This window comes from Dermacentor albipictus, chromosome 1, assembly GCF_038994185.2.
Source record: "Dermacentor albipictus isolate Rhodes 1998 colony chromosome 1, USDA_Dalb.pri_finalv2, whole genome shotgun sequence".
Lineage (NCBI taxonomy): Eukaryota > Metazoa > Arthropoda > Arachnida > Ixodida > Ixodidae > Dermacentor > Dermacentor albipictus.
The window spans coordinates 269,138,589-269,165,127 of record NC_091821.1 but is presented as its reverse complement, the minus strand read 5'-3'; the positions used below and the strand labels follow the sequence as shown (position 1 = coordinate 269,165,127).

Here is a 26,539-nt window from a genome sequence, read left to right as displayed (position 1 = left end):
AGAAAGTTAATAAAAAGATACCATACGCTTCGAATGTTGGATGTATACGGCTGTCTTATATGTTTTGCACATCTGCCAGTATCGCTTAGTGTGTGGGTATTCGCGATTTCAGCAATTTAGGTTATTCGCGATTCCAGCAATTTAGGTTATAAATGGTCTACGCTGTATCTGATCCTGGATCTGCCGATGTGCTAACACAGTGCTATACAGGGTGCTTTAATCCTAGTTTTGTTCAACATCTGCTGAACGGCCAGAGTTATATCATGCCATACCACTTTTGCCTCACAGTATCGCAACATATCAAGCCATACAGTTGCAGCATGAAGATATGCTTCAACATAATAAAGTTGTTTTTTAAAAAAGACGTCAAACTTGCAGGTGTGCCCTGCAAGCAACGTTATCAGCTCCAGCAGTCAAGACACTACTGTGCAAAGCGATTGCAGACATAGCATTACCATGCATCACAGTTCACTATTTTGCAGCCCTTCCCCATTCCATACTTTAAACTTGATGGTGACCCTTGCTTCACTGATGATTTTATACTATTCACACAAACCAGAGGCAAGCAGCACTGATTTATTTTCAATAAATAGAAAACTGAATAAATGAAGTTTTGTACAAGCTGAGCAGGAGTGGTCTGTAAGTACTGCCATCAAGGGTTCACAATAATTCTGCACTTTTTTCTTCTTCTTGGTATGGAATAAATATTAGTCAACTTATGCTACATGACAATGGTCAATTAAACTTTTTCTTTAACCATGCTCAGCATGGTTAACCAGCAGGTTCTTGTAGATTATTACGCAAGAAAAGGTCCCCAATTTAATAAAGGAATGTAAAAAACCTTGGTTAATTTCAATAAGACACCTTGCTAACATGTAGCATCCAAATGGCTGCGTTGAGCACAAGAACCGAAGTTTCTTCTGAAATCTTTGAAGCATGAGAGTAGTGGTGATGTACAACATGGTAGCCTCACATGGCAGGGCAATTTTCCAGGGCTCCCAGCAAGCAGCACACACGCATTTTATGTACAACGCCCTTTCACCTATTGTAGCCAGGTTGTGAAAATGTCTAGCTTCTCAGTTCTTTTCATGCTTGCTGGGTTTTGACAGCCCAAGCCAAAATAAACATTTCAGCACCCTACAGTGCTATTCTTTGCTATTACAAAATCCTAAGAACGCATTGGAAACCACCTCACTCTCACACACATTTATCACCCATGCTTTACAACAGCTTTTACTAACATGCAGTTTGATGCCATTTCAAACAATCTTGTAACATGACTTTTGCAAAATTCAAGCCAATTCTTCACATCTCAATGTCGAATTAATGGAAACAGCAGCATGAGAACTATATATCATACCCTGGATACAAGTTTACTTTTCCACAATGGCCAACAGAAAGTCTTGCATAGAAATATTCCGCACTATCTTATTGAAATCCAGTGCATTTTCCTTTAAAAAAGGAAGAGAGAAAACGAACAGAAGATAAAGGGAGCTATGTTAAGAAAGGACCAGCTAAATCAGCCTGTTTTGTTCAGATTTGACTCTCACTGCAATGATGTTACAAAGATTTAAGCAAAGAAAAAAAAATGAAAACCAGGATGGCAGCATTTTACAAGCACTTCTGAGTTTGTTTTTCCAAGAAATTGCAATATCTTCAATAGGTGCTGCCGAAATTCTTAATGTCTGCTGAATGTTTAAAAGAAAGTGATGTGGAAAAAAAAATGACAAACCATTTCTTCCCAGTGGTGCGGAGAAGATGGCCACAAAGGAATTTCTCACACCTAACCATCACTCCATTCAAGTCCAGTGGTTATGTACAGCGCAACAAGCACTGGGCTCTACATTTACAAGTGCACCTCATCTGCAGCCACATACTTCCCATACTTAGGATGTCCAAACAAAGCCATAGAGCCGACCAATGACGGGGCAGCCGTCAGAGGCTGAATGTCACTTCCACACAACTAGCCATCAGTGGATGGTGAGGTGCTCCCGTGCAAACTCGAGAAGCTTGTGGTCGAGCCGAGATACGTCGGCGTGTTGGCATGTTGGAAGCCAATTTGGAATGCTGGCAAGAAGGCTTGTTCTTCGATACACTGAGAGGTTTGTCCGGAACACATTCGACAGTGTCTTTGTCTCGATCGGTGCAGGAGCTCAGGAAAGGGGGCACGACACAAGGCACGACAATGCTGGCATTGGAGTGAGCGGGAAGGAGGTTGGTGTGCTGGTTGCCAAGACTTGAGCACTGCAAGAGCTGCTGGCTTGTGTGGGCAACCTTGTGTACAAGGACTGCTGAACCAAAGAGAGTCAGTGCTGCAGCAACATAGGCAATGGCAGATACGGCAATCACCTGTGCAAGAAGAAAGAGGCCGGGACTGAGGCAGCAAGCAACACCACTGGTACAACATTAGTGCACAGCCTACTCACTCCAAAAGTTGATATTTTTACAAGTGCTTCAAAGGTCAATAAACTTGCATTCACAAAACACTAGCACAATAGTTTAGCTACTGCAAAACACGACTTTGCAAATGCAAAGAGGAAACACTTTTCAGACCCCTTCTATACTCCATTTAGGAAAAAACATTTTCATACTGCCAACATGTGCCACATCTACTGGAAGCAAAATTTATGACCACATATGCGATTAGATTTAGTGTCAAATGCATATGCTTACAGGAGTTATACCTGACATGATATTTTTAACTCCATATTTTGCAATAAATTCACAGAAAAAATGCTGGCAAGCTTAACAGCACCCTGCATAATTTAGTATAATAGCTTTTCTACAGCCCATTTCGGTTTTGTTTCTCTGGAGTTGTCTGTCATGATGTCACGACACGCTAGGTGGTTACATGGGAGCAGGACATCACGACATTTTGACACACACTCCAGCTCACTGGTAACTTAGTCTGCTACTCTGTGTGAGGCCTGATGTAGCAGCATAGCAGACGATGAGCGAGCCAGAGCGAGTGTCAATATGCCACAATGTGCTGCTTTCACGTGACCACCTTCTGTGTCGTGATGTCACGGCACAAGATGCCTTCTGACACTGTTGACACTGGTTGCATGTGTTTTGGGCTGTAACAGTTTTTATGTCAAGTATGCACCAACTCGCCCAGAAAGAAGCTTTAATGAAGACGCCTTCTGGAGAGACAAAACCAAAACTGGCTGTAGAAAAGCTACTTACTATATTGAATTATTTAGAGTGCTCCTAGGCTTCCCTGTATTTGTCTGGTGTTTAGAGGCCTAGCATTTTCATTTAAAGTAAAGGTGGAAGAAAAATGAAAAAAGTATGAAATATGTCATTACTCCTTTAACAGTAATATATAAAGGTATCACATGTTGTAATTACTTTAGAAAGGTGTGGATTAATGGCAATAGCAAAGAGACAACTACACGAAGTAAGGTTAATAGTTTTATCGGTGTCACACGTGCAGAGCGCATTCAGGAAAAGATCACTCAATGACCAAGAACACCCGCAGTCACAATGTGAGTGAATGCTTTACACCTCTGCCTCGGAAAGCTGATGTTACGCGACTGCCAACACTAGACGCGCAGGAACAAACTGCGCATGAAGGCACCGTCTCAACTCTGCCTTTGCACTTGCAAAAGATTAGCTCCAAGATATGGAATGTTGCCCGCATATGGACAGTCATGTGCAGCTACCACAAGGGTAGAGGAAAGGAGACGTGTGCGCTAGGGAGAGAGAGCGCATAGGCGTGCACCCCTACCCCCTCTTCCCCACCCTGCTTGTGCTGAAGGAATCGTCAGCTCTCGTGTCTCTGAGCACGCCGAGCTGCCGTGCGCCCTGCTGCCTCCACAAGTTGTTACTTAAGGGGGGACGCGGGTCTTGAAACGGCAAAAAATCACCAAAAAGACGATTTTCGGAAAAGTGCATTTTCGCTACGTTCATACATTCAAGAATCCCTCCGCGAAACCTAGAAGCTAAATTTAATCGGAAAATAATAAAAAATCGCGCTTAAAGGGGCCAGGGTGAACGCGAAATCACCAAAATTTGGTCAAAAATGTTCAAACTTCGCGCCGTCACCATTTGCGAACGCGGTGGCCGATGGCCGCCATCTTGCGCTTGTTTTGAAGCTGTTTTCTTTGTGCTCATTTTGCACCAGTTCAAAATGGCGTCGGAGAAGGGAAACCGACGCTATCGCGTCATTTCTGGAGGATGCGTCCGTGCCGCCGATTGGCCAAAGCGCGCACACCCCCGCGCGCCTCGCTCCTATTGGTCTGGTGCTCGTCGGCGCGCGCTCGACCGCTCCCGCGTCTCGCTACGTTTGTTTATCTCTGGTTTCATCGCGCCGCTGTCTACGTTTGTTCAGCCGCTTGCTTCGCGACGCTTGATAAGATGCTCATTTCGCTGCCCGGATGGCTGGAAAAGATTGTCATCTCAAGGCTACTACGCGTCAAGCGGCTGTGCAATGCGCGACGGAAGGCGGCTAGGCCTGTCATACTCGCGGAGTTGCCGGTTGCTGGTCTGCCTGGACATTCTACCGGATCGAGTTCCGAGCTGCAAACTGGCGCGTCTAGCGTCAACACTTCGTCCGCCCACGCCACGCGTGTTGGCAGAGATCGTGCAGGCACCGTTTCCTTCACGACTGAAGAAAGTAGCGAGCGCGCAGCGAGCGCCGGAAAACGTCCGGAGCGCCGGACCTTCGATGTGCTAACTCCAGCAAGAAGCGCGAAGCCTCTTTGAGCGCAAGGAAGCTGGCCAAAAAACGGCAAAAAGATAGGATGTATCCAGATTATGCCCCTGGTGAAATTCCTTGAGATTTTATTGGTATGTTCTCAATAAAGATGTTGCAGAATGTTTTTCCTTGATTTCTCAAAACAACAATTCCGACAGACTTCCAATTTTGGAGGCAAAATAGCTTCTGTCCTATTTCAGCTATCAACATAATTTTTTTTTTTGCCAGAAAGATAAAGGTATGCAGTAAGCAATATGCACCTTTTCAAAGCAGCACTCTTCTCAAAAAGTTTTTGAAATGGGACACATGCTTGACATGTGAAGATGGCATTTTTTTCTCACAACTTTGATGAGCTCTAACTCTTGCTCAGATTAGCCTAGAACATTGAATAATACCTTATGGCACTCCCTGAACATCCTAGATAGTCTTTATATTCAAATTACTGTGTTAGGGTTTTCTGTTTAGATGCTAATTTTCCTCCAAACAAAGGACTCAGCTTACACAATGCATTTAGAGTATTTCAGAAACTACTTATCCTGTGGCAAAATTAATTATATTTTTAGAATCTGCATGTTAAAATACACAATGTGTGAAAATTTCATTCAGATCTGTCCACAAATAAAAAAGTTGTATTTCAAGTGTAGCCTCCCCCCTTAAAGGGACACTAAAGGTTAATATTAAGTCAACGTGGACTGTTGAAATACCATCCCAGAAACCTCAAAACACTTGTTTCATGCGAAGAAGAGACTTATTTTAAGAGAGAATGCATTCTGAAGCGTCCGCGTACCTCTAGCGAAGTTCAAATCACCCGCCCTCCGATCGAGAAGTGGTGACATCATGGTCTCATAGTGACGTTGCGCCGTCAGTGAGTAAAACGGCACCCGCAGACAGCACTACGGCTTTTCTATGCAAAACGCTAATGCGCGGCCAGAAACAGAGCCAAGACAGAGCCGACAGCAGTGTGAAAGCGGAACTACGGTGGCTAGCGGAAGGAAAGCGCGCGACGATAAGCTGGTTCTTTATTTTATGACGCCAACTTTGACGCTCATTGCAATGGACGACCCTGACAACGACACATTGGCTCGCAATGCTGGGCTCGACTTCAGCGATTTAAGCAGTGACGAACGTGACCTGCTGCTGAGGGCTCGCGCTGCCAGCATCGTTGCATACTACTACGACGGCAACTGTATGTCATGGCTGTATGTATTCGCACATTTGTAGCTTTTCTTTCGTGAAAACCAAATGCCACACTCACCGCCCCGTCTTCGACCTGCAGTTGTTCTTGTGCTTCGGAGAATGCAGGCAAGACTGACGGAACAGCGCTATGGGAAAGCATTGCTTTGAAAGGCACTCCACACGACTTCAGTAAGTCGGCGTTGAACTCGTAATCCTCAGGATGAAAGTGCAGCGAGCATACTATGCAATTTTTCGGCTCTTTGCCAACGCGCTGTAGCAGAGGTACGGCACTTAAGCACTTCGAACGGAGAGGTTCACTCGTTGGCACACAGTGATAAGTAATGTTGGATTTGCTGCTGCAGCTGCCCTTGGCCAAGTTCCGCGGACCGTTCGCACATCCCACCACAACCCAAGGACGTGGCATTCCCGCTGCTTGTTCCAAATGCAAGTTTCACGAGCCAGCAGAACCAGCACAGCACGACGCGATAACGAAACAACTGAAACTCCAAAGCGTGTGCAACGCAGAGTCGAGCGAAAACGAAATCTTTCGAGCACCCATACTACTGAAGGGTAACGTCAAAATGTTATTTTTTCTTAGAATCGAACAGAAGTAGACAAGTAGCATTTTCTTCAGTCTTATAACCTAATGAAATGATATTTTTAATACGAGTAGTCGAGTAGTAGTGACATAAGTTATGATGAGGAGTGCGTTCGTCATCGGGCTAGTACTGGAATGTTGCTGGGGGGTCTCAAATCGTGTCGTGCATTTACCTCAGTTTCTCGGTTACTAAAGCTCTGTTCGCGATTATATTGACGCCTTAGATGTTTTAGAGCATTGCTTTATCACTTTAACTTGACTTCATAGTAACCTTTAGTGTGCCTTTAACAAATGGCGCAGCGTTGTTTCCTGCATGCGCGACGGTGCGTGCACGCTTCGACAGCATTTTTGCCGCTAGAACTTTTCATGTGGAAGGACGCTTGCAAATAACTTGTTTCTCGGATGACATTTTTATAGTTTTCTGCTAGATTTACCAGCCATACAGGCTCCAAGTAAATGCTTTAAATGGCTGAAAACTCTGTCACAAAATTACCTTATTAAATTGTAAAAAAACACACACACACTGTTATCAATGGAACCGAGATCGGGAAATAAAAATAGTTCATTAAATCGCGAATTTTGTTAAATCGAGGTTTGACTGTATAGGGCCTGCAGATGGTCGTTTTCATCAAAAAACTATTGTTTTGGGTCAGTTGCTCGCCGCTCAATTGCCGGTGTGTATCCGCCCTTACCCTTCTCCTAAAATTGGAGCTGAAAGCACTCTGGAGGCATTTTGGCTTACATTTAACTACCAGATGGGGAAAACGTTCCCTACACCACTTCACGGCATGCACAATGATAGATTTTTATAATTCCGCTAGTACTTCCACTGCATTGCATGCCAAGTATGAAAGGGAGTATGTATGCAAATGCAGACATGCTAAACTACACAGCCGCATGGTGATGAAATGTTTCAAATATCCATGGAATTCTTGCGATTTTTTTTAATGAGTGATGAACCCACCTTGATCACACCGTCATAGATTAGTAGCCAACAACGCTTGAGCACAGCACTCTTGCTCAGCACACACACATCCGTGTAAGTGGTCCAACCTCGCTTTGTGGACTCCAAGTATGCAATCCTGAAAAAAAATTCATTCTCAATACAGACAACGAGGTTTTTCTGAGGATGTGCGATCAGCATGAATTCAAACTTGAACAATACCAGAACTACTCCAATGCATTGTTCCGTTTTCAGGTGGCTTATGACTACAAAATGTACACTTGGGACCACTCCATGCTTAGATACCAGCTACAGAATGATTACACATCACACTTTTAGGTAATTATGCCGATGGTGCTCTGGTCAGTTATTTCTAGTTTGCATTTCAATTTAAGTTAATGGTACGTTCTATTGCAAAAAAGAAAGAAGAGTGTACCGCTGCTGGCAATGCCGAGCCAGAATTTACATTTTTGCAGTAGTGTGTGCGGCCAAATACCTCCAGACTCTTAAAATTAAGATGTTAAACTTCTTTTCCTCACCTTGTTTCCATGTTGTCCAGAACACGTGCAAATGCTTTGGGTTTCACATACAAATTCCAGTCCTGGAAGTCAAACAGATAAATATAAATCATCCCTTGACAAAACAAGCCGAAAAAAAGTTTGGGGGAGGGGGACAGTGTTAATACAATTGTCATACAGGGAATGGCTTCACAGGTCTTTGAACCGACTGTATGACTCAACCACAAGACAAGCGCTGTACATGGACAGTTTCAATGACTCAAGTTAATAGCCTACTGAGTCGACAGAGTTGTGCAGTACTCAATCAAAATATCAAAGGCATAGTGACAGGCATAGGCACCCTTGAAAACAGTGTTTACGCTAGTGTGCTTTAAAACTACAAGCGTTGCTCCCGATCCACTAGAGAAATACTGCAGACAGCAACCTCAATGCTGCTAGAGCATTCAAACAAAATCAAAATTCCACAAAAATACACAAACTTGACAACAACTTAGCTAAAAATAATAAATTACTTCCGTGCAACATTTATATCCTCACAATGAACTTTTTGGATACTAAGTTTGCAAATACATAGCTACTGCTTGCAACAGTGGTATCAAAAACACTTGATGATATTTCAGGTTACTGAAATGTTTTAACAGCCACACAGTTTTCCATGTAGCCGAGATAAAACTTTTTCAAGTTACTGAGAGAATTTAAAAGGCCACTCACATTACAGCCAGAAGAGTGCCCATGCGACACAGTTAAAAGCTGTATTAACTTTTTGTGCATACAGAATTCTGTATAAACATGAGAACCAAGTGATAACTAAATGTTTCACTATTATTTCATTACAAAGTGTGGACAACAGTGAATCTGAATTGCTGTACCTGTAGCAGTCTACATCACTACTGCAGTGGCAGCAGGGTGCAGCTCAATAGACCAAAATGTGTAGTTCACAGCTGATTGGCTTATGAACGCACAACACAAGGAAACTAATTTGCAAAATCATTAATCAAATGTCACTAAAGCTGCTGCAATTCTTATCTAAAAGGATGGTTCTATCATAATACACCATGCAGAATATTCCATTCCTCAGACATGTGCTGCTCACCTATATTTATTTGAATGTCAAGTTAATAAACTGATAAAGAAAACTATAAACAAATTACTAGCAACATGCCTTCATGTAGTAACAGAATCAGTTACAGTGGAACCTCTAGAACCTTTACCGTACCCGCGTAAATAGTAGCTTCGTTTTAAAAGTTGTATAAAGTCAAATCATCGACTCAACGGCCATTGCACATAATGCGTTTTGTATCCACATAAACCGTACCAGCTAATTGCGTACATATTGGTTAACATGTAATGTCGCCACTTTTCGTCGCGCTATCACGGCGGTGCATTGTCTCCATTGGGCAGCCCGGCAGAACAACAAGTCTCGGAGACCAGAACCAGGGCCTCCAAGCGACCTGTGCGTTTGCGCATGAAGCCACATCAACATCATTTCAGTGCCGTGCCAGAGCGTAGTGGCTTCGTGTAAGCTAGGACTCACATCATGCCGAAGCTCAGATAAAGAGCACCCAGTGATCAGCATAGAAGAAAAATTAGACATTGTTTGTGCTATCGAACGTGGCACGAAGAAGACGGCGCTGGCACGTGACAAGGTTCTACTGTTGACTATAGAGTGTGATATTCGGAATGCGAAGAAGTTGCTTGGCAGCGCTTCTGCGACCGCCAAAGGGTCGCTTAATTAATGACAGTGATGAGGACGACACGGAAAGCAACAGCACAGGCGATTTAGGCCCAACAGTGGCAGAAGCTGCACGTTACGTCAGCCTCATGGATGCAATCGTCGCAACGAGAACAGCACCCTGTAATGAAAAAGGCGCCCCACGACTTCTGCAGCACTACCGTACACGGAAAATATACAACGCCAACTAGGAATCTGCCATGCGAGTGTTTGCCGAAAAGAGGGGGCTGGCTAAAAAGCTGGCTCGCAGCTGGACTGCGGCATCGAATGAAAATAACCCACTTTTAGCGTGCGGAGTGAATAAATACTGCATGTTTTTGTCTTTTTATCGCACTGTTTCCAAGTTCTATTTTTGACAGGTAAGTGGGCAATCTCATGCTATTTCGCTTAAGCAGTACTACCGATTAGTACACACTTTTTCCGAGTTCCAGCCAACTACGGTTTAACGAGGTTTCACTGTACTCTTGTTTGCGTTTCCATTAAATCTGTGCAGAAACAGTACTTTTGTTTATTTCGTGCTAATGATAAGTGCATACCATCTGGCAGGGGAACTTGCACGGAACCGCTGTTGAATATTCTGATCCTGGTGACTAACTGTGCAGTACACCAGCAGTAGACATTTATGTATTCATGCAAATAGACATATTTTTTGCTACCCCAAGTACTTTCTTGCCAGTGGGCCATCCCACACGTAACCATTGATCACGACGTAGTCAGCAAGTTTGACACTCACATGGGTCACAGCCTTAAAACTGATCTGCCGACAACCTCTGTAATGTTTGTCACATTGCACACCTCATGCTCAATTAAAATGAAAGCACTCCTTGCTGCAACTGCCATTACTACAATGGAGTCCCGCGGGCAGCCAGTCAACATGGTGTCATGCTTGGTAAAAATGCAGTAAAGAAAGTACAAAGCATTCCCGCATGGTTCCCATCATGGCAAACAATGATTGTGGCAATATGCTTTGCAATGCGATTTTGGCACCAGTATGCTTTGGTTGGATGCTAGCCCTAATTTTATGTAGTGCATTTATGGCAAGTGTGCGTATAAATATTCAACTCTTCTTTCTTCTACTTTTGCTCATTTGCTCTACTGTTCCCTGTGTTTCCAACCTCAACTGTCGCTTCATGTCTTCTATCAATATCAGTGTAAAATGTGCATTAAACCTATACAAGATTTAAAGGTGTTCTAGAAGAGCACGTGAACGAAACATCACACAATTCCAAGAATTAGCAATGGCCCTGGTGGACCTGCAAAGAAGTCACTGGAACGTACCAGAGCATCCAGAAACTCCCTCTCCAAAAGATTCAGGTCCTTCAGCTCCATGTTTGCTGATGCAGCCCATTCATTGTTGAAGACCTCATCCTCTTCACCATCGTCGTACAGGAATTTTGAAGCCACGAGCTACAGTTTCAAAAATAAATCTCCCTCAGGTTAGAAGTCCTACATGGCAGGCAGCTGTTAGATACTTCATTATCTATTTAATAAACAGAGCCACACTATACGAATAATTGCACAACATTTTTTTGTGTGTGCTTAAGGAGGTCCTAGCCCCACAAAACACAAGAAAAGCTACTAGTTTTTCATGACAGTTAGCCTACCAAATTTTTATTTAAGAAAAGACAAAATGCAGCAAATCATATTTTCATAATAAACAAGCTTACATAGTGTGCTTTGTAGGTGGGTATAATAGCTGATAAAACTGCTTTAATAACAAAAAACTAAATATTCTGTCAAAATTGTGACATAGATGGAAAACATTGCATTTTGACGAATGTTTGGCATCAATTACGCTGGGCAGCATTCCAAGCAAGAAAGAAAGAATGTTGCAGTTTTGCCCAAGAGGCCAAGTATCGATAGTGTAAGCAAAATATTAGAAAACTACACAAATTAAAGGGACCCTGAAACGCTTTTGACGATTTTCTACAAACGTACTGAGTCGTTAGAGTAGGTCCTTCTGATCAGTAATTGACACATCTAAGTGCTCCGCGTAAAGTGCGTAATTAATTATAAGGTTTTAAAAATGCACATCGCTGCCGATCGCAGCACACTGCTCAGCGGAATTTTAAGCTGCCCCTACCCATATGACCGAAATCACCTCTATTACGTCAGTGGGGCGAGCTATCCGATTGGCTGACCAGGGCGCGTGATCGATAATTTTTCCAACTTTATAGTAAACAAATGCTCTTCGTAATAGTTGGAATGTTAGTTAATTTGTTTTTATAAAAAGAAAGTAACATAAAGAGAATGCACCAGAAGAATTTTTCAGTACACTTAAGCACTTCCGGCACACAGCAAGTGTCGTCTGCTTGTGTTACAACGTACTCCATTTTGACGAGAGCTCTGCGGTCAGAGTCGGTCTCAGTCTTTTCGCGAGCACTATGATTCGACTTTGTTGCCTTGTGGACTGCAAACGTAGCGACTGGCAATATGTCAAGCTGCGACATCATGTCCCTCTGCAAGGCAGCGTACGAGCGAACTGGCTGCTGCGCATTGGACTGCCGCTATCTGATCGGCGCCAGGATTTGTGCATTTGTGGCCGTCACTTTACACCGGAAGAATACTAACGCAATAGCGTTTCGAGAGTCCGGTATTAGGGCAAACGCAAGCGCAAGGGGACAGGGTCTGGCCGCTTGACTGTGCCGTAACGGGATGACCCATGAGATGAGCAGAAGGGAAAATGTGAATGGTCTGCATGGTGCAGCCACCTGGTGGCACAAAGCTTAACCATACACAGTAGCAGCAACGAAGTGTATTCTTTTTTTGCTGCTGGTGTGTATTATTCGCAGGAGTGTAATCATCAACACGTTGATTTATAAATGTTTAAAATGCTTTACACTTGGTTAGAGCAATATTAGCGCTTTGTTTGACTGGTTAAGCGCTGCGCCAGCAAGTGTCTGGACCGTGCAGACCGATCAGGCTGCTCACGTACGTCTACGCTAAAGTTCCTTCATCAGCTTGAGTTTATGCCTCCAGTCATTTGCCGAAATGACCAGCTTGCCTGTTTTTAGCGGAGCACCGGACACGTTCGGCGCTACGACAGAATGCTCGCAACGCACGCTGCTTCGATAGCTCTCGGTCGACGGCCAAGCGGCTAGCGGAGAGGTCTCGCGCGGGAGGGAGCGTGCTACTAAACAACCGGAAGTGAGCGATGTGACGTCGCATCGTGACGCTGAACCAGTGAAGGCGGAGCTTAGCCCCGCTCGCTCGGCGAACGAGTTGAGGAGGAAAAGCATGGCTAGGGAGGAGGGTAACTTCTAATCGCTTGTACCTCCATTAATAGGTAACACTTCACTTAAATTGTGGTGCGAATGTTCTATTTAAGCTGTACCCTATGCGTCTACAAAACTTGTCCGAACCGTTTCAGGGGGTCTTTAAGGGTTTTAGTTATGGCGGTCATACAAATTGCAGTAAACATTCACTTACTAATTAAATTAATTAACACGGTGTCAAACGCACACGTGAACAGATGTCACTTGATGACCAAGAACACTGGCTGCCACGTGATAAAGAGCACTAGCCTACGTGCAGTGCCGTTCAAAGTGTGCAGTGAAGGTAAGGTGCACATGTGTGTTCGTGCATGTGTGTGTGATACCTGTTTTCTGTATTAACACGTCAATTATCTCAAATGCACTAATTAACTAGACCTTACGAGAGGAAACAAACTAACTTTACCACTGAAAGGAAACTAGAGAGAAAAATGATTCCACCTTTCTTAGTAAATTACCCTTCTACATTATCAACAACACCACTATTACTACGAAAAGAGGCTTGGCAATTCAGAAAAGGTGCAAAAAGTACAGACTGGCAGCAACGCTGCCTTGAAATTCCTGCATCAGCTTGCCGTGACGTGGATTTTAACTGCATCTCCTAGGCCAACCCAGTTAATTATCCATCGGTAAAAATGGACTACTAACGTCATATAATGGAGCCTAACATTGAATTCAGTAAGTTTCAATAATGTTTACTGAGCCAACACCAGCCCACATATGAAAACTTATTTTGAAATTCGTGACGTCATACTGACATACCAGAGCTGGGGTTTTGGAGTGAAATTTTTAAAAATGGAAACTCGAACCTTCATTTTCTCTTCAAGTAATCTCACAAAAATAATGAGAATAAAGTTTTAAAAAAATACTTGATCAGTTTAATCTGATCTAGCGTTTCTCTTTAGCATCCGTTTAAATTCTAAAACCTTTTCGGAACGAAAGTCACATAACTTCTCACAGCTTATTGACATAATATTCTTAATAATAATAATAATAATAATAATAATAATAATAATAATAATAATAATAATAATATAACATAAAATAACATATAATAATAATGAGAATATAACATAATATTCTAAACCCTTTGATCGGATTAATCATACCACACTTTTAAAAAACCTAGAGCATTACGGATTCCGTGGGGCATTTTACACACTTATGCAAAGCTGCTTGAGTGATCGCCAGCAGCAGGTACAACTTAATAACTATAAATCAAGCTTTCGATCCCTAAACAGCAGTACCGCAGGGAAGCATCCTAGGGCCTCTACTTTTTAATGTATATATTAATGGCGTAGTAAGAATAGATGAATACACCCAATTGATAGTTTATGCTGACGATACTAGCTTATTTTTTTTTAGGATCAGATTTATTGGAAATTCAATCCAGAGCAAATAACGTACTCGCGAAACTGCACACCTGGAGTGTGAACAATTCGCTAACCATAAATACGTCAAAAACAAAAGTGATTTTATTTAGAACTAAAAACAAGAAAGTCAACTTTGATTTAGTGCTTTCTCTTGGTACATAAAAAATTGACATGGTTCCTGCTGTAAAATGTCTTGGCGCACTCTTTAATGAAAGCATGTCCTGGGATTTGCAGTCTGATTCTGTTTGTTCCAGCCTTTCTCGCTTGGTTGGTATATTATCGTGCACACGTTTTCGTTTGCCTGAGAAAGTAAAACTGTTGTTGTATAATTCACTTTTCCTTTCAAAACTGTGCTATTGCTACCTTGTCTGGGGAACCACCACAATTTCCAGCATTCTGAGGCTTTCTAGATTACAGAAAAAGGCTGTCCATTTGATTGTCAATGCTCCGTATAACGCACACACAGGGCCCATCTGTAAAAACCTAAACGTAATACCTGTTTTCGACTTGTACGATTCTTTACTAATGACACGCTACACAAACAAGGCATTAAAACACACAATTTGTGCTTTAAAGAACTTGCTCATTTGACTGAAAGAATGCATGTTTATGACACGCGCGAAATCACTTTTTGCTTTACACCCCGGACCTGTACTAACTATGGCCAACAAATGATTGCATATACATTACCTACTCTTTTAAACAACTAGCATTGTTTTCTGTAATGCTGCTGCTGTCAAGTTTTGATTTTGTGCTGCAAGATTTCTCCAAGTTTTCATAAATTTTGATGTCGTGCATAAAAGTAAAGTATTTCCATTTTAATGTTAATTTCAATACTTTTAGTTTTATTTTTCAAACGTATAGTTTTGGCATTGTAAGCTTGTCGCATACGAACATTTGCTGTTGCCCCTGTGAAAGTGCAACTATAGGGTGCAGACGGCGTCAAGCTTCTGGCTTTTAGTCTGTGCCCCCAGCATTTTTGTACATGCTGTAATGTACCGTAATGCTGAAATAAACTGAATGAATGAATGAGAAAAAATTCTGAGAGAGATGCTCTCTAAGTATAGACCCAGTATTAGACGCGTCAAAAATCATTTCAATGTCACTTTAACTGAAACACAAATGTATTTTTTAACCCTTTAAGGATGAGGCGTATAAATACTCCGAAAAAATGTTTCTTTTCTATCTAAATGTGCAAAACACATCAAGAATAAGCATAATCATCAAAAAGCAAAAATATTTTGTGGGAATTTTTTCAGCAGTAAGGGAAAACCCGACAGGAAACTGGAAGTGGACTTCATCCCAAGCCACCTAAGACTTCGTTTTCAATTTGTACAGACAGCCCTCATCATATGTGAACCATAGGTGGACATTTCATTTGCTTTACATCACATGTGTGACACCACTGCAGCCGGATATCTTGCATCGGCCTGTCTCCTCTGACCTTGCTTTGTTGTTGCCTATCATGTGTGTGGCTCCTACCCACAATGGGGGGATTGGCCAAGAAATGGGTGGATTATTCCAAATTAATATGGAGCATGAATTTCCGAATATCTATGGAATTGGCATTGAATAGCATAGAATTACCTGTTAAAATAAAATCCGGAAAGCCATACGGAATTAGTAATAATTAATTTAAAAGTACAAAAAAATTGAACTTAGCAGGGCACTCGTTTAGATTCTGTCAGAAATGTTTGGACAGCAAAGCAAGCATCCCAGTGGCTGAATACCAAAGTGGATGCCCCGAAAGAATAGCAGGTTCTGTCAAGCGCAGGCCAATTCTTCGAAAAAGTATTTCTAACAATATTTTTCTTGCTGCAGTAAAGCGGCGACAAGATAGAAGAAAGTAATGTATCGTCTCCTCATTACAAAATGAACAGAGGGGGGAGGGAACCAAAGCCAACCTGTGTAAGTAGAAGTTCAGGGAGGGAATGCGGCAACGCAATTTGGTAAGAGAGACCTCAAGTATCTTTATGTAACAGGATTCGCTACGCCAGGGAAATGCCAGGTGCTTATAATCTGGAGAAGCAGTCAGATTTGGGTTTGATAAGGCTATTCTAATTGACCGCATCCGAAATCTAGCTGCCGTGATCTGTGCTGTCGCTGGTAGAATAGGAAGAACAGGGCCGGAAAGTAATGTCTTTGCCACTGAATCGGCAGTTTCATTAAAAAAACAAACCTTTATGACCAGGTACCCAAATCAAATGAACATATTGCACATGGGCAGGAACTAGCAAGTTGAGGAGTTTTAGCATGGGTGAATCATTAGTAGCGGTAAGGGAAGAGCATACAGAGAGGGAGTCGGTAAGAATAGCAGCTGTTGTAATCATTTGGTCTAATTTACGTAAGGCTAGGATTACTGCAAAAAACTCAGCCAGAAAAATAGGAACAAAATCAGGCAATCTGAAAGAAAAAGACCAGTCGAGTGCAGGACAAAATATTCCAATGCCAGCTTTTTCTTCGCACTGTGATGCATCTATTGCAATGATAATGTTTGTTTCTAGGGTGCATAAGTGGTCTAGCAACATGACATATAAGATGCCGTAAGTGAGTAGTTTCACGTGGTTTGGGAAAATGTCATCGAACCTGATTTCCAGGTAATTTGAATGCATATTCAAATTCGTGGCGCAGGAGAATCGGTGGCGGCATTATCTGAGTGGGCAGCATAGGGACGAGAAAGGCCACCTGGGGGGCGAGAGTAGGCAGTATATGTAGACTGGTTCAGGGAACTCCAGCGACTGCGGCAGTGCCGAGAAATGTGCCCAATTCGATGGCAGTGAAAACAAATTGGCTTGTCGTCTGCAGTGCGCCATTCAGAGGGGTTGCGGAAACGTGGTGGGTAAGAAGGTGCGGGACGGGGTGGAATCGAAGATGCCGGGTAGGGATCAGGGCGATGGGCCGAGCAGATGGTGTGAATACCCATGTTGGCGAACTCCTGGCGGACAACTGCCTGGATCAGGGAAACAGTGACTGCGGGTGCATTGGAGGGGCTGGAGTCGAACGCAGCCGGATAGGCGGCCTCGATCTCACGCCGGACAATCCTGGTAACATCGCCAGTGTTGTTGGGACGAGGAGCGTCGGCACAGGAAGATGTCGCTGGGGTGTGGGGCAGACGGGCAAACTGTTGGTCGATACGTCGGCTTTTAGCGAATTCCAGGCGGCGGCACTCTTTTATAACTGCATCCACCGTCGCGACGTTGTTAAAGACAAGCAAGTTGAAGGCGTCATCGGCAATGCCTTTGAGGATGTGGGAGACCTTGTCGGACTCAGTCATGTGTGCGTCAACTTTGCGGCATAGAGCCAAGACGTCCTGAATGTACGTGACGTAGGGCTCCGTTGACGTCTGCACACGACCGGAAAGCGCCTTCTGCGCGGCAAGTTGGTGACCGTAGGGGTTGCCGAACAAGTCTCGAAGCTTTTGCTTAAGCGAATCCCAACTGGTCAGCTCATCTTCGTGCGTCCGATACCAAACTCGAGGTGTGCCACCGAGGTAAAAGACGACGTTGGCGAGCATGATAGTTGGGTCCCACCGGTTATTGCGGCTGACGTGTTCGTAAAGGCTGATCCAGTCCTCGACGTCTTCCCCATCTTTTGCCGAGAACACGCCAGGATCACGGGGAGCGGAGAGGGTGATGTAGGTCGTCGAAGGGGCAGCAGGAGTCGGAGCCGGTGGAGTCGGGTTGGCGTCGCCGGGAGCCATGAAGGTAGGCTCGACGTACCGTCCACTGCGAAGCTCCGTGACGAGGTACAGGGAACGTCCACCTCCACCAAATATGTTACGTAGGAAGACACCGGCGAAAAGCTATTTACAAGTATATTTACAAGGCAATACGCCGCAGTTGACCAAGAGGCAACAGCCCGCGCTAGCTTCCAATCGTCGTCTTCGTCTTCTTCCTGCGCGGCTCTTTGTCATTGGGAATACTACCCCGTAGCAATATTATTAGGAAGCACATAGTGAATATGCACATTTAGTGGTTTAAGTAAAGTTTGCACAAATATAACCTGTGATGTATGAAACCTGGGCCAATGAACAGGAAAAAAATAATTCTGGATCGGAGATGAAAATTATTTGAGGATGGTTTAATGGTTTTAATGGTGATTCATAAAGTCTGAATGGTCAGAAGGGAAAATCGGCATAGAATGGGTGGGATTCTTGCTTCCAGGTATAATACGGCATTTGCAACGTATTTTGGAAGGCCTAAGCACAGGTAGCGCCTTTCGTTCTAACAACTAGCGGCCGAAGCGTGTATGATGGAACACCTGAATATAAAACACATACGAATTCTAAAACCGGACGAACATACATTTTATATACCATCAAGACGGATTTTCTTCGCATACCTGTTCAATTACTCAACTTGCGCAAAAGGCCCATTGTACGAGCTCCTTTTGTTGCAATATATTCAATATGCGGCCGCCAGTTAAGATTTCCGTTGTAAATAACTCCAAGGTACTTGAGTGACTCTACTTGTGGGATATCTTCTATATGATAGTTAAGTGATATGTATACTGGGTCTTTAACGGGAAAAACAAGGATATCACACTTATTAGCATTCAGGTTTAAGTGTAAGCTATCCAGCCACCAGCCCTGAGATACGACTGCAAAATTTTGTAAAGAGAGTATATGTCACTAGCCATACCAAAAAAGGCAATGTCATCAGCATAAACGTAGGTACTGACACCTGGGTGAACGGGGATTTTGCTCAGTAAAATATTAAATAATACAAGTGAAAGTACCGACCCCTGAGGCACACCTCTTCTTTGTTTGTGTTTACTAGAAGAATAGTCGCTTCGAAAACAATAGAATTCCCTGTCTTTTAAAAATTCATGCACCCATACTACAATATAGCCTGGAAAGCAGTGGCCCTGTAATCGATTTGTTAAAATTGTATGTTCGATGCTGTCATAGGCTTTACATATATCTAAGGAACTAAAGCCGCATATTGTTTTTTCTGTCTGGCGATGCTAATGAGACTTTCAAGGTCTACCATGAACATGCCATATTGAACAGCCAGATCTAAATCCAACTTCACAAAGACTCAACAATTGATTTTCGTCAATAAACTCTATTAATATGCCCGTGAAGCACACAGTGAGTCGCGTGCCACACTTCTTCCTCGTCCAGCGTTCCTGCTCTAAACCAACAAATGATGCTTGCTACCTGTCATTCAGTGTTGGCCGAAGACATTTAGCCAGAAATTTCGTACTCAATATTGAAACTTGGCAAGAAAAATGTTTTTTTCTGGTATGTTGCCTGCAGGCAACACTCGTCAATAAAGGGTTAAAGACTGATATCTTGAAAGTGGTGTTTGCTTTAGAATTTCTGCTAAGCAAGCATGACTTCACTATTGCTCAGCTTAAACTTTGCAATTGCAACATTTGCCATAAAGTGACTAATTAAAATAATTAGTGAATATTTTTGATGAGCAACCTGGACATTGCAGTTTGTGGAAAAAGTACTATGTCCCACCTCACCTTTAGGTAATCCAGAGAAGCCGATTAAATTGCGCTATATGCTCCATGCTATCTGTCAGGGCTGGGCAGTATCAAAGATACTATTTGGGTATCTTGTATCTGTATCATGATACAGCTGTCAGTACAGGTATTGGTATTTATATTTTCAATACATCAGTTGAGATATCCTGTACCTTAAGATACAAGATACACCAACTGCCAGAGTCACTGAAGACTAGCAAATAACGGCAACTTAAGATGCAGCCATTTAATGTTAGCTCATAACTTTAATAGCCACAATGATCAGAAAGATGACTACTGCACAGTGCGGTGCCTTCTAGAATCCCCACACTTTCCAACTGGAACGACTGTAGAGCGCCAGTAGGCCTCTACTGATAAAATATGGAGCTGTGCAGTACTATATAGCATGTCAAAAACAAGAGCGGTGTACCAAAACTAGAAGCGATCGTCAGTTGTTAGAAGAGTACATGATTAATCAGCATTAGTTTCAGAACAATATGTTTATTTATTTATAAATACTGCGATCTTTTACAAGATCTTAGCAGGGTGGGAACATACAAGTACATTCATACAAACATACAGGTCAAGCAATCACGCCGACGCTTGAATTCAACAAGGCAAAAGGACAAAATGCATGAAGAAAGGAGCAAATAAACTATGTGCGGTTGAGTCATGAATGCAGGTGCGCCTGAAAATATGGCAAGTTCATACCACTTTGTGCATTGTGTGTTTCTTTCATGATGGTTTCTGAATATTAAAAATACGAGTCGAGATAAAGTTATCATAGCTGTGCTATATACTAGATGACAAAGTATTTTTAATAATTCAGAAAATTTTATTATTTCCACATTCTATTGTAACACAAGTCCAACTAGTTTCATGGAGGAGTAATTGTGAATTCGGTATTATAGAGATTTTCAAAGTAAATGACAATTCGACATGTAGCACAGCACATGAGAAGACAATGAGCTCCTAAAAACTTGACTCACCATAGATACCAGGAACAAGTCACAAGATGAAACAGAAGTCATGTACTGTGGGTTCTTGTGTCGCAGTTGGTCCAGGTAAACCATAGCCAGCATCATGGAGCATGGAGTAATACAGGCCCTCCTAGAGCAATGAACACAACGCACTGTAGATACTCTTCAATTGCAGATTTCCTCTCCACACACATAGGGAGAAGATGGTTCCCCACAGTTTCCACCACTATGACACTGCAGTTGGGTGTACTATGGAGCAACCATTAACTGATAGCACATGACACAGTCTGCTTGCACAGCATTTCAAATTTGTGTCGTGCTATTGTTCTTTAAGCACTTACTGCAGCGACCACGATTACCTTGCCTACTTCCAGCAGCAGACAGCATGTGCACAATTTCACTACAAAACGTAAAAATCAGACAGCATGTGTCCACCATCAACACAGTACCGAGATAACTAAGGCGGTTCAGAAAGTGAACCATTACAAGATTGCACTACTTCGCGTTAGATAAGGACCGAATATGCCTGCCAAAATCTGCTTGCGCATCAAAGGGCAGCTGCTTGTTCACAGTGCCCGTATTTGAAGAGGTCTTCGTAAAGATTGATGCAATCTTTGTCACATCTTTGTCACGCCAAAGCGTTGTCACGTTCACAGAATCTTTTTTTTTTAGTTCTGCGAGCTCTCTCTTTTGTTAGAAAAAACGTCCGTACGAATCCTAGATTGCTCTAACCCTACAAAGACCAAACACTGTTTCAAGAAAATTAAGATAACTTGTTCACTATTATTTCTTGTCATGGAGAGTACAATGGTATGAAGAAAACTATGAAATGATAATTAATTAAAAACTAAATAGAATGGTAGTCATTTAGTTAATATTTTGGTGACCTATCTACAACTGAAAACATGCTCTAGCACATAAAAACATGCTAGTATGGGCTCTACATTATGTTTCCAGCAATTAAATAAGAGATTTTAGTCATCAAATTCAGTGTATCAAAAATATGTTGGGCTTTGTGAGGTTATATGCTGTTATCGGTCACTGCTCAATGTTCTCCACAACTTTTTCATTGGCAACTGATCAATCAGGTAAGTTTACCAAGTTAGCTACTCATATTTGTGCATATGAAGAAATACACAGTGACAGCCATCAACAATCCCTAGCATCAACATATACTGTGAACGCTGTTCGCAGTGGCCTCTGTTATTTTTAATTCTTGGTGACATTCAGGTGGGATAGCAGCATACCGCAGAAAAAAAGTGAAGTTGATTACTTCGTCATTCTATGTTTGCAAGTATTTCACATTGCTTGCCAAGTAAAAAAAAACCTTTATTTTTGGAAGTAGTAAAGGGATAAAAATGTTCACTGGGCTTTCTAGTTTGTATTGCTGACCAATAGTTTGCACAAGCTCAATTATTTGGTCTTATTCGCGGCTATGCTACAGGTTCTATAAAGCCAACGTAAATGGCGACCAATATTTTGGATGTCAAACGATGGTGTATTCAAATTTTCTGACTCGATTTGCACAAATTGCGTTGTGAACATTGTTGCCGTGAATGCAATTTAATGTTTTCACTGAACTTTGACGACCACCATGAGGCCGCTGAGGTTGACTAAAACTGAAACTTTATATCCTTGGCTTGTGTTCTGCGTCGGCAAAAGACTGATATTGCGTGGTGTGCTGGTGTGGGAAAAAGTGTAGCCAGAGTAAAAGTTTGAGTGACAATTATGGCTGCCATTGGGTATTTGTGGCCAAGAAGTTTCACAAAAGCAAGCAGGTGGTTCGTTGGCGTGCTGCACTATGTATTAGCCCGGTAACTGGACATGGTGAATGTGTGAAATGGGTTTGGAACATTAAAAGTGTGGTGTTTGACCATTCATCAATGCAGATTTACCGATAGCATGCACAAACGAGCACTAAAGTGTATAACGAAACTGATGAGCTACATATTGAACAGACCGTGACTTTTCATTCAGCTGAGAGCACAGCTTTCCTTGCCTACTGTCCCATAAAAAGAGCACCAGTTCAAATCATCCTTAGCTGGCCCGCATAGTTCTCCAAACGCACAAGGCTTATACAAAACATTTGTAATGCATTGTATAGCACAAAACAATTTTCATTCCCATGCGGCCAAGTTACAATGCACCACCGAAGACAGCCACACTCCAAAGAAGCCAACGCTGAAATGTATTGCTTAGGCTTGCTTTCCAGGGCTAAACACTAGCCAACACACGATTACGGCTGTGTGGTTACTACTGAACACACACACATTAGCTAAATTTGTCAACTTCTTACGAAATTAGTATTCTGGCGCAGGCTTGTGCAGCTCGATTGTTTGGTGCAAGATAGCGTAGCATTTCCATCCTTGGAAATTTATTCACACATATAGGGTGTTTGTACAAAAAAAAAAATCTAACATATCAACTTACACAAGTTGGGTGTATAAATATGAACACACAAGTGCGCATGTTTGCCCATCCTTCGCATCCAGTCCATGCTGTTACCAATTTAATAATGTAAATAATAAGCTACTTACAGCTGCAATGTCACTGGTGTTTAATAAAGGGGGCTCAAGTATAAGTGATGACATCATTTGTGGCCTCATTAGTACTAGAATAGTCGAGAAGCTATGGCAACATACCTTGACACCGATGCTGCATAGTGCATGTCGAGAACTTTAAGCCCATCATTTGGCAGGACCTTTGAAAACATCTCAACAGAGATTCCTGAAACATGCAAAAGTAATGTTACTGCACAAACCTGCTGCTTCGTTACTAGAACTGCTTTGCTCATCAACGAATGACACATAGTAGTCACACTAAGATGAAATGCTCTGGCCTCAACCGAAAAATGAGGGGGGGGGGGTTAAATACACGTAATTAACGACGTGAAGAGGTCACAGCGGTGAGTTTTAGAAATTGCGGACAATATGGACCAAGCGTACGAAAGAACTCAAGCAAGGTTTCGGTTCTGCGCACACGCTAAGTCCATTGCGCCCGTTGTTTCTAAAACTTAGTTGGAAACTACGCGCAACACTAAAATGCAGTGTGCGGTTGCAGCGCTCCAGGGAGCGAAGTTTCGGCAAGACATCACAGGTGTGTTATGCATGCAACATAGAAATGGCAATAACCTTGTTACTTAAGCAACAATGAAGAAAGTGATCGCTGCGAAGCGGTGCGCATCACAGGGTACAAGTAAGATTCCTGTATGTAGATGTTTTAAGCACCGGTGGGCCATGGCGAGCGTAGAAACAGGTAAGCTAACGTGCAACACGAAGTGTGCGTCTCTTCACCTGTCAGCGCCAAGGAAGGTCGGTCCGTCGTCGGCAGTTTTCCATAGTAGAGTGTCTTCCTGATCCGGTCACTGAGTTCCACATGGTCGCCAAATATCTAGCAGGCGAAAGAATACGCGAATGAACGTATCATGACTGGAAGAGCAGACTTGTCGCCCACTTTGTTAACAGACACAGCTGCACGCTTTTACGCTAACTGCCTCGCCGTAGAAGACACCACTTTCGCTTCCGTGGACCGTGAAGTGCTTGTTTGGCGCGGGAATGACGCATCGCGGGTGCGTCAACGGCGTTCGAATATGGTATTCGCAGCGAGGGCTACGCACGACACTTAAATGCAATTAACATAGCGTAATCATTTCAAATAGGGCACTTTACCACTACTACGTAAAAATCCCAGTGGAGCACAGAACACGATCCAGCCTGACAAAAAGAAAACTAAAATCTGAAGGCCGTTCCACAAAAGACCGCAGGTGCATCGTCAGGCTACCTGGTAAACGGCGCAATATTATGTTTTCCCGTTGAAGAAGGTCATGAAACGGGCACTTTGTTGCACTTCTATCCCTGAAGTCAAAATTATTTGCTATTTTTTAAAGCACACTGCTTAAATAATCATTAAAGTATGTTGGAACACCGCTGCACGCGACAGACACCACAGGGCGCTGGGTTGTTCCTTACTTGTAAATCGGGGCCTAAAAGCAGATCCTCCTGGTCATTGTCAAACGAAATAGCGCGGAATAAGTTCATTTTCATGAGATGATCACCAGCGTCGAAAGCATTTAATGTTTTCCAGGGAACCACGAACGCTTCCGAATATCACTGCTGCAGCCAATCTTTCCGCTCGCGGTCCCGCTGGTCCCGCCTGGTCGCGCTCTCGAGCCTTGCTCGCGTGACGTTATGATGTCTGAACAATGTGGGTGATGGCGCTAGCTGCAGGTTGCAGATACTTTATAAGAATAAACATACTTTTAAAAAAGTGCTACATTTTACTTCTTAAGTATCACAAAAGCTAATTTGCTTTAATATAAAATACCTACTACATTTATTTTAAGGTTTATTGGGTCCTTGTTTACGCTATTAAATACATGTGGTTCAAGCTAGTTCAAGCCATAGAATATTTATTGAAAGTTAGTGGTATGGTTCAAGCAGCTTGAGGCAGGCATTACGGGTTATAATGATCCTGAAGAGGTTTATCGGGGTTTTATTTAATGTGGCACGAACATGGTGCTTCAACACTGTTTTGTATACATCAAATAAAGCATTATTTACGACTTCTGTCGTGACTGTTTGTACCCCGTCACAATATTTATCACTTCTTATCCGCTACAGGGAATTACCGTGAAAATAGCGCACCTACAAGCATTCGGTTTCGCTTTTGTCACACCTTTATTGTATTTAAACATTTGTGACAGAATAAACATTTACTGGCGGTTTTGTGGCATGACGCAGTTGCAGTCGCAACGTGCCTTGTCAAAGTGGCCTACATGGATAGCCATGTAGGCCACTTCGACAAATACCTGATGTTCAAATCATTTCAGTCTCTTTCAATTGTTTGGTACAAATGGCAATGCCATCGATGTTATTGCATTTCCTGTTGCTTGCTTATTCACTCTGTTATGTAACCGCGGACAAATGGCACGAAATGCGAAAAATGGAGACGAAATATTTTGTGCCCATCTGCCGCTACATTTCTGTCTGTCCCAAGGCGCCCTAGCAGGGTTAGCCCTCAAACAGCCGACGAAGAATGACCGGTGGCACATACAGTTACCATTTCCCCACTTGGAAAGTGACCGGTTGTTCGGTTACTGGTGGCCTCTTGACTACTCCCCCATCGGTATGCGGGTATGCCCTCGGCAGAAGTCATGCAGACGGAGCACTCGCGACACCGGTCGCCTACGGTGGCGGCCTCTAGCGTTGGCTAGCAGAGATTCTCCTGCATCGCATCATCCGACGAGCTTTTTGAGGGCTGCTTTTGCGGCGGTTGGTTGTAGCAGAGCATCCGACGGAGAGCTTGTTGTCGGTGTTGTCAAGGGATGTTTTCTACTCAGTACACTGGACAACGGCGATCATAATGCGACCTTGTGTGTTCAGAGAGGATTCTTAGAACGTTCTGCGGCACTAGTCGTAGAAATCAGTCAAAGTGAGAAATCTTTTTCATCAGAACATCTACTTATCATGGCTGCGATAGTCGTGTGCCTATGAAAACCCGTGCGTACAAGTGATACAGTTGCCGACCATCTTTTCCCACCGTGTAAAGGACGTTGGCTGCCGAAATGGCTCAGGACATCGAGATTGCCAGTCTGCCGCCCGACGTGCGAGAGAAGCTCGCGGAGTTGGAGCTGGAGTTGTCTGAAGGTGAGGCACCCACAAATTCCGTAGGCCTAACAATAGCGACAGCTTAGCAGACGACTAACGCCTCCGATATGCTATCGGTGCAACGCTAATGAAATTTTCAAATTTATTTGGTATTTCATTTCAACTGT

At 43.0% G+C, this 26,539-nt stretch overlaps 2 protein-coding genes across 5 annotated transcripts in view; one reads left to right on the top strand and one right to left on the bottom strand.

The window, feature by feature from the left end:
* Positions 1-560: 560 nt before the first annotated feature.
* LOC135916086 (protein CNPPD1) lies at positions 561-24,944 on the bottom strand. The gene is made up of 8 exons (XM_065449319.1): positions 24,735-24,944; positions 24,060-24,156; positions 23,409-23,493; positions 20,776-20,896; positions 10,945-11,073; positions 7,956-8,017; positions 7,438-7,555; positions 561-2,349 (listed from the first exon to the last, which is right to left on the bottom strand). The coding sequence occupies exons 1-8, from the start codon at positions 24,807-24,809 to the stop codon at positions 1,936-1,938; spliced, it is 1,101 nt and encodes a 366-aa protein (XP_065305391.1). The 5' UTR covers positions 24,810-24,944; the 3' UTR covers positions 561-1,935.
* A 764-nt stretch (positions 24,945-25,708) lies between these two features.
* The window catches only part of DIP2 (disco-interacting protein 2), a 349,848-nt gene continuing 349,017 nt past the window's right edge, over positions 25,709-26,539 (top strand). Inside the window, exons 1-2 of one of the 4 annotated variants that reach the window (XM_065449303.1) lie at positions 25,710-26,196; positions 26,314-26,411. In XM_065449303.1, coding sequence (XP_065305375.1) covers positions 26,330-26,411 — 82 coding nt within the window. In that variant the 5' untranslated portion in view covers positions 25,710-26,196; positions 26,314-26,329. Of the gene's footprint in view, positions 26,412-26,539 lie in introns of all 4 variants that reach the window. The other 3 variants (XM_070531319.1, XM_065449311.1, XM_065449300.1) reach the window with 3 other exon arrangements.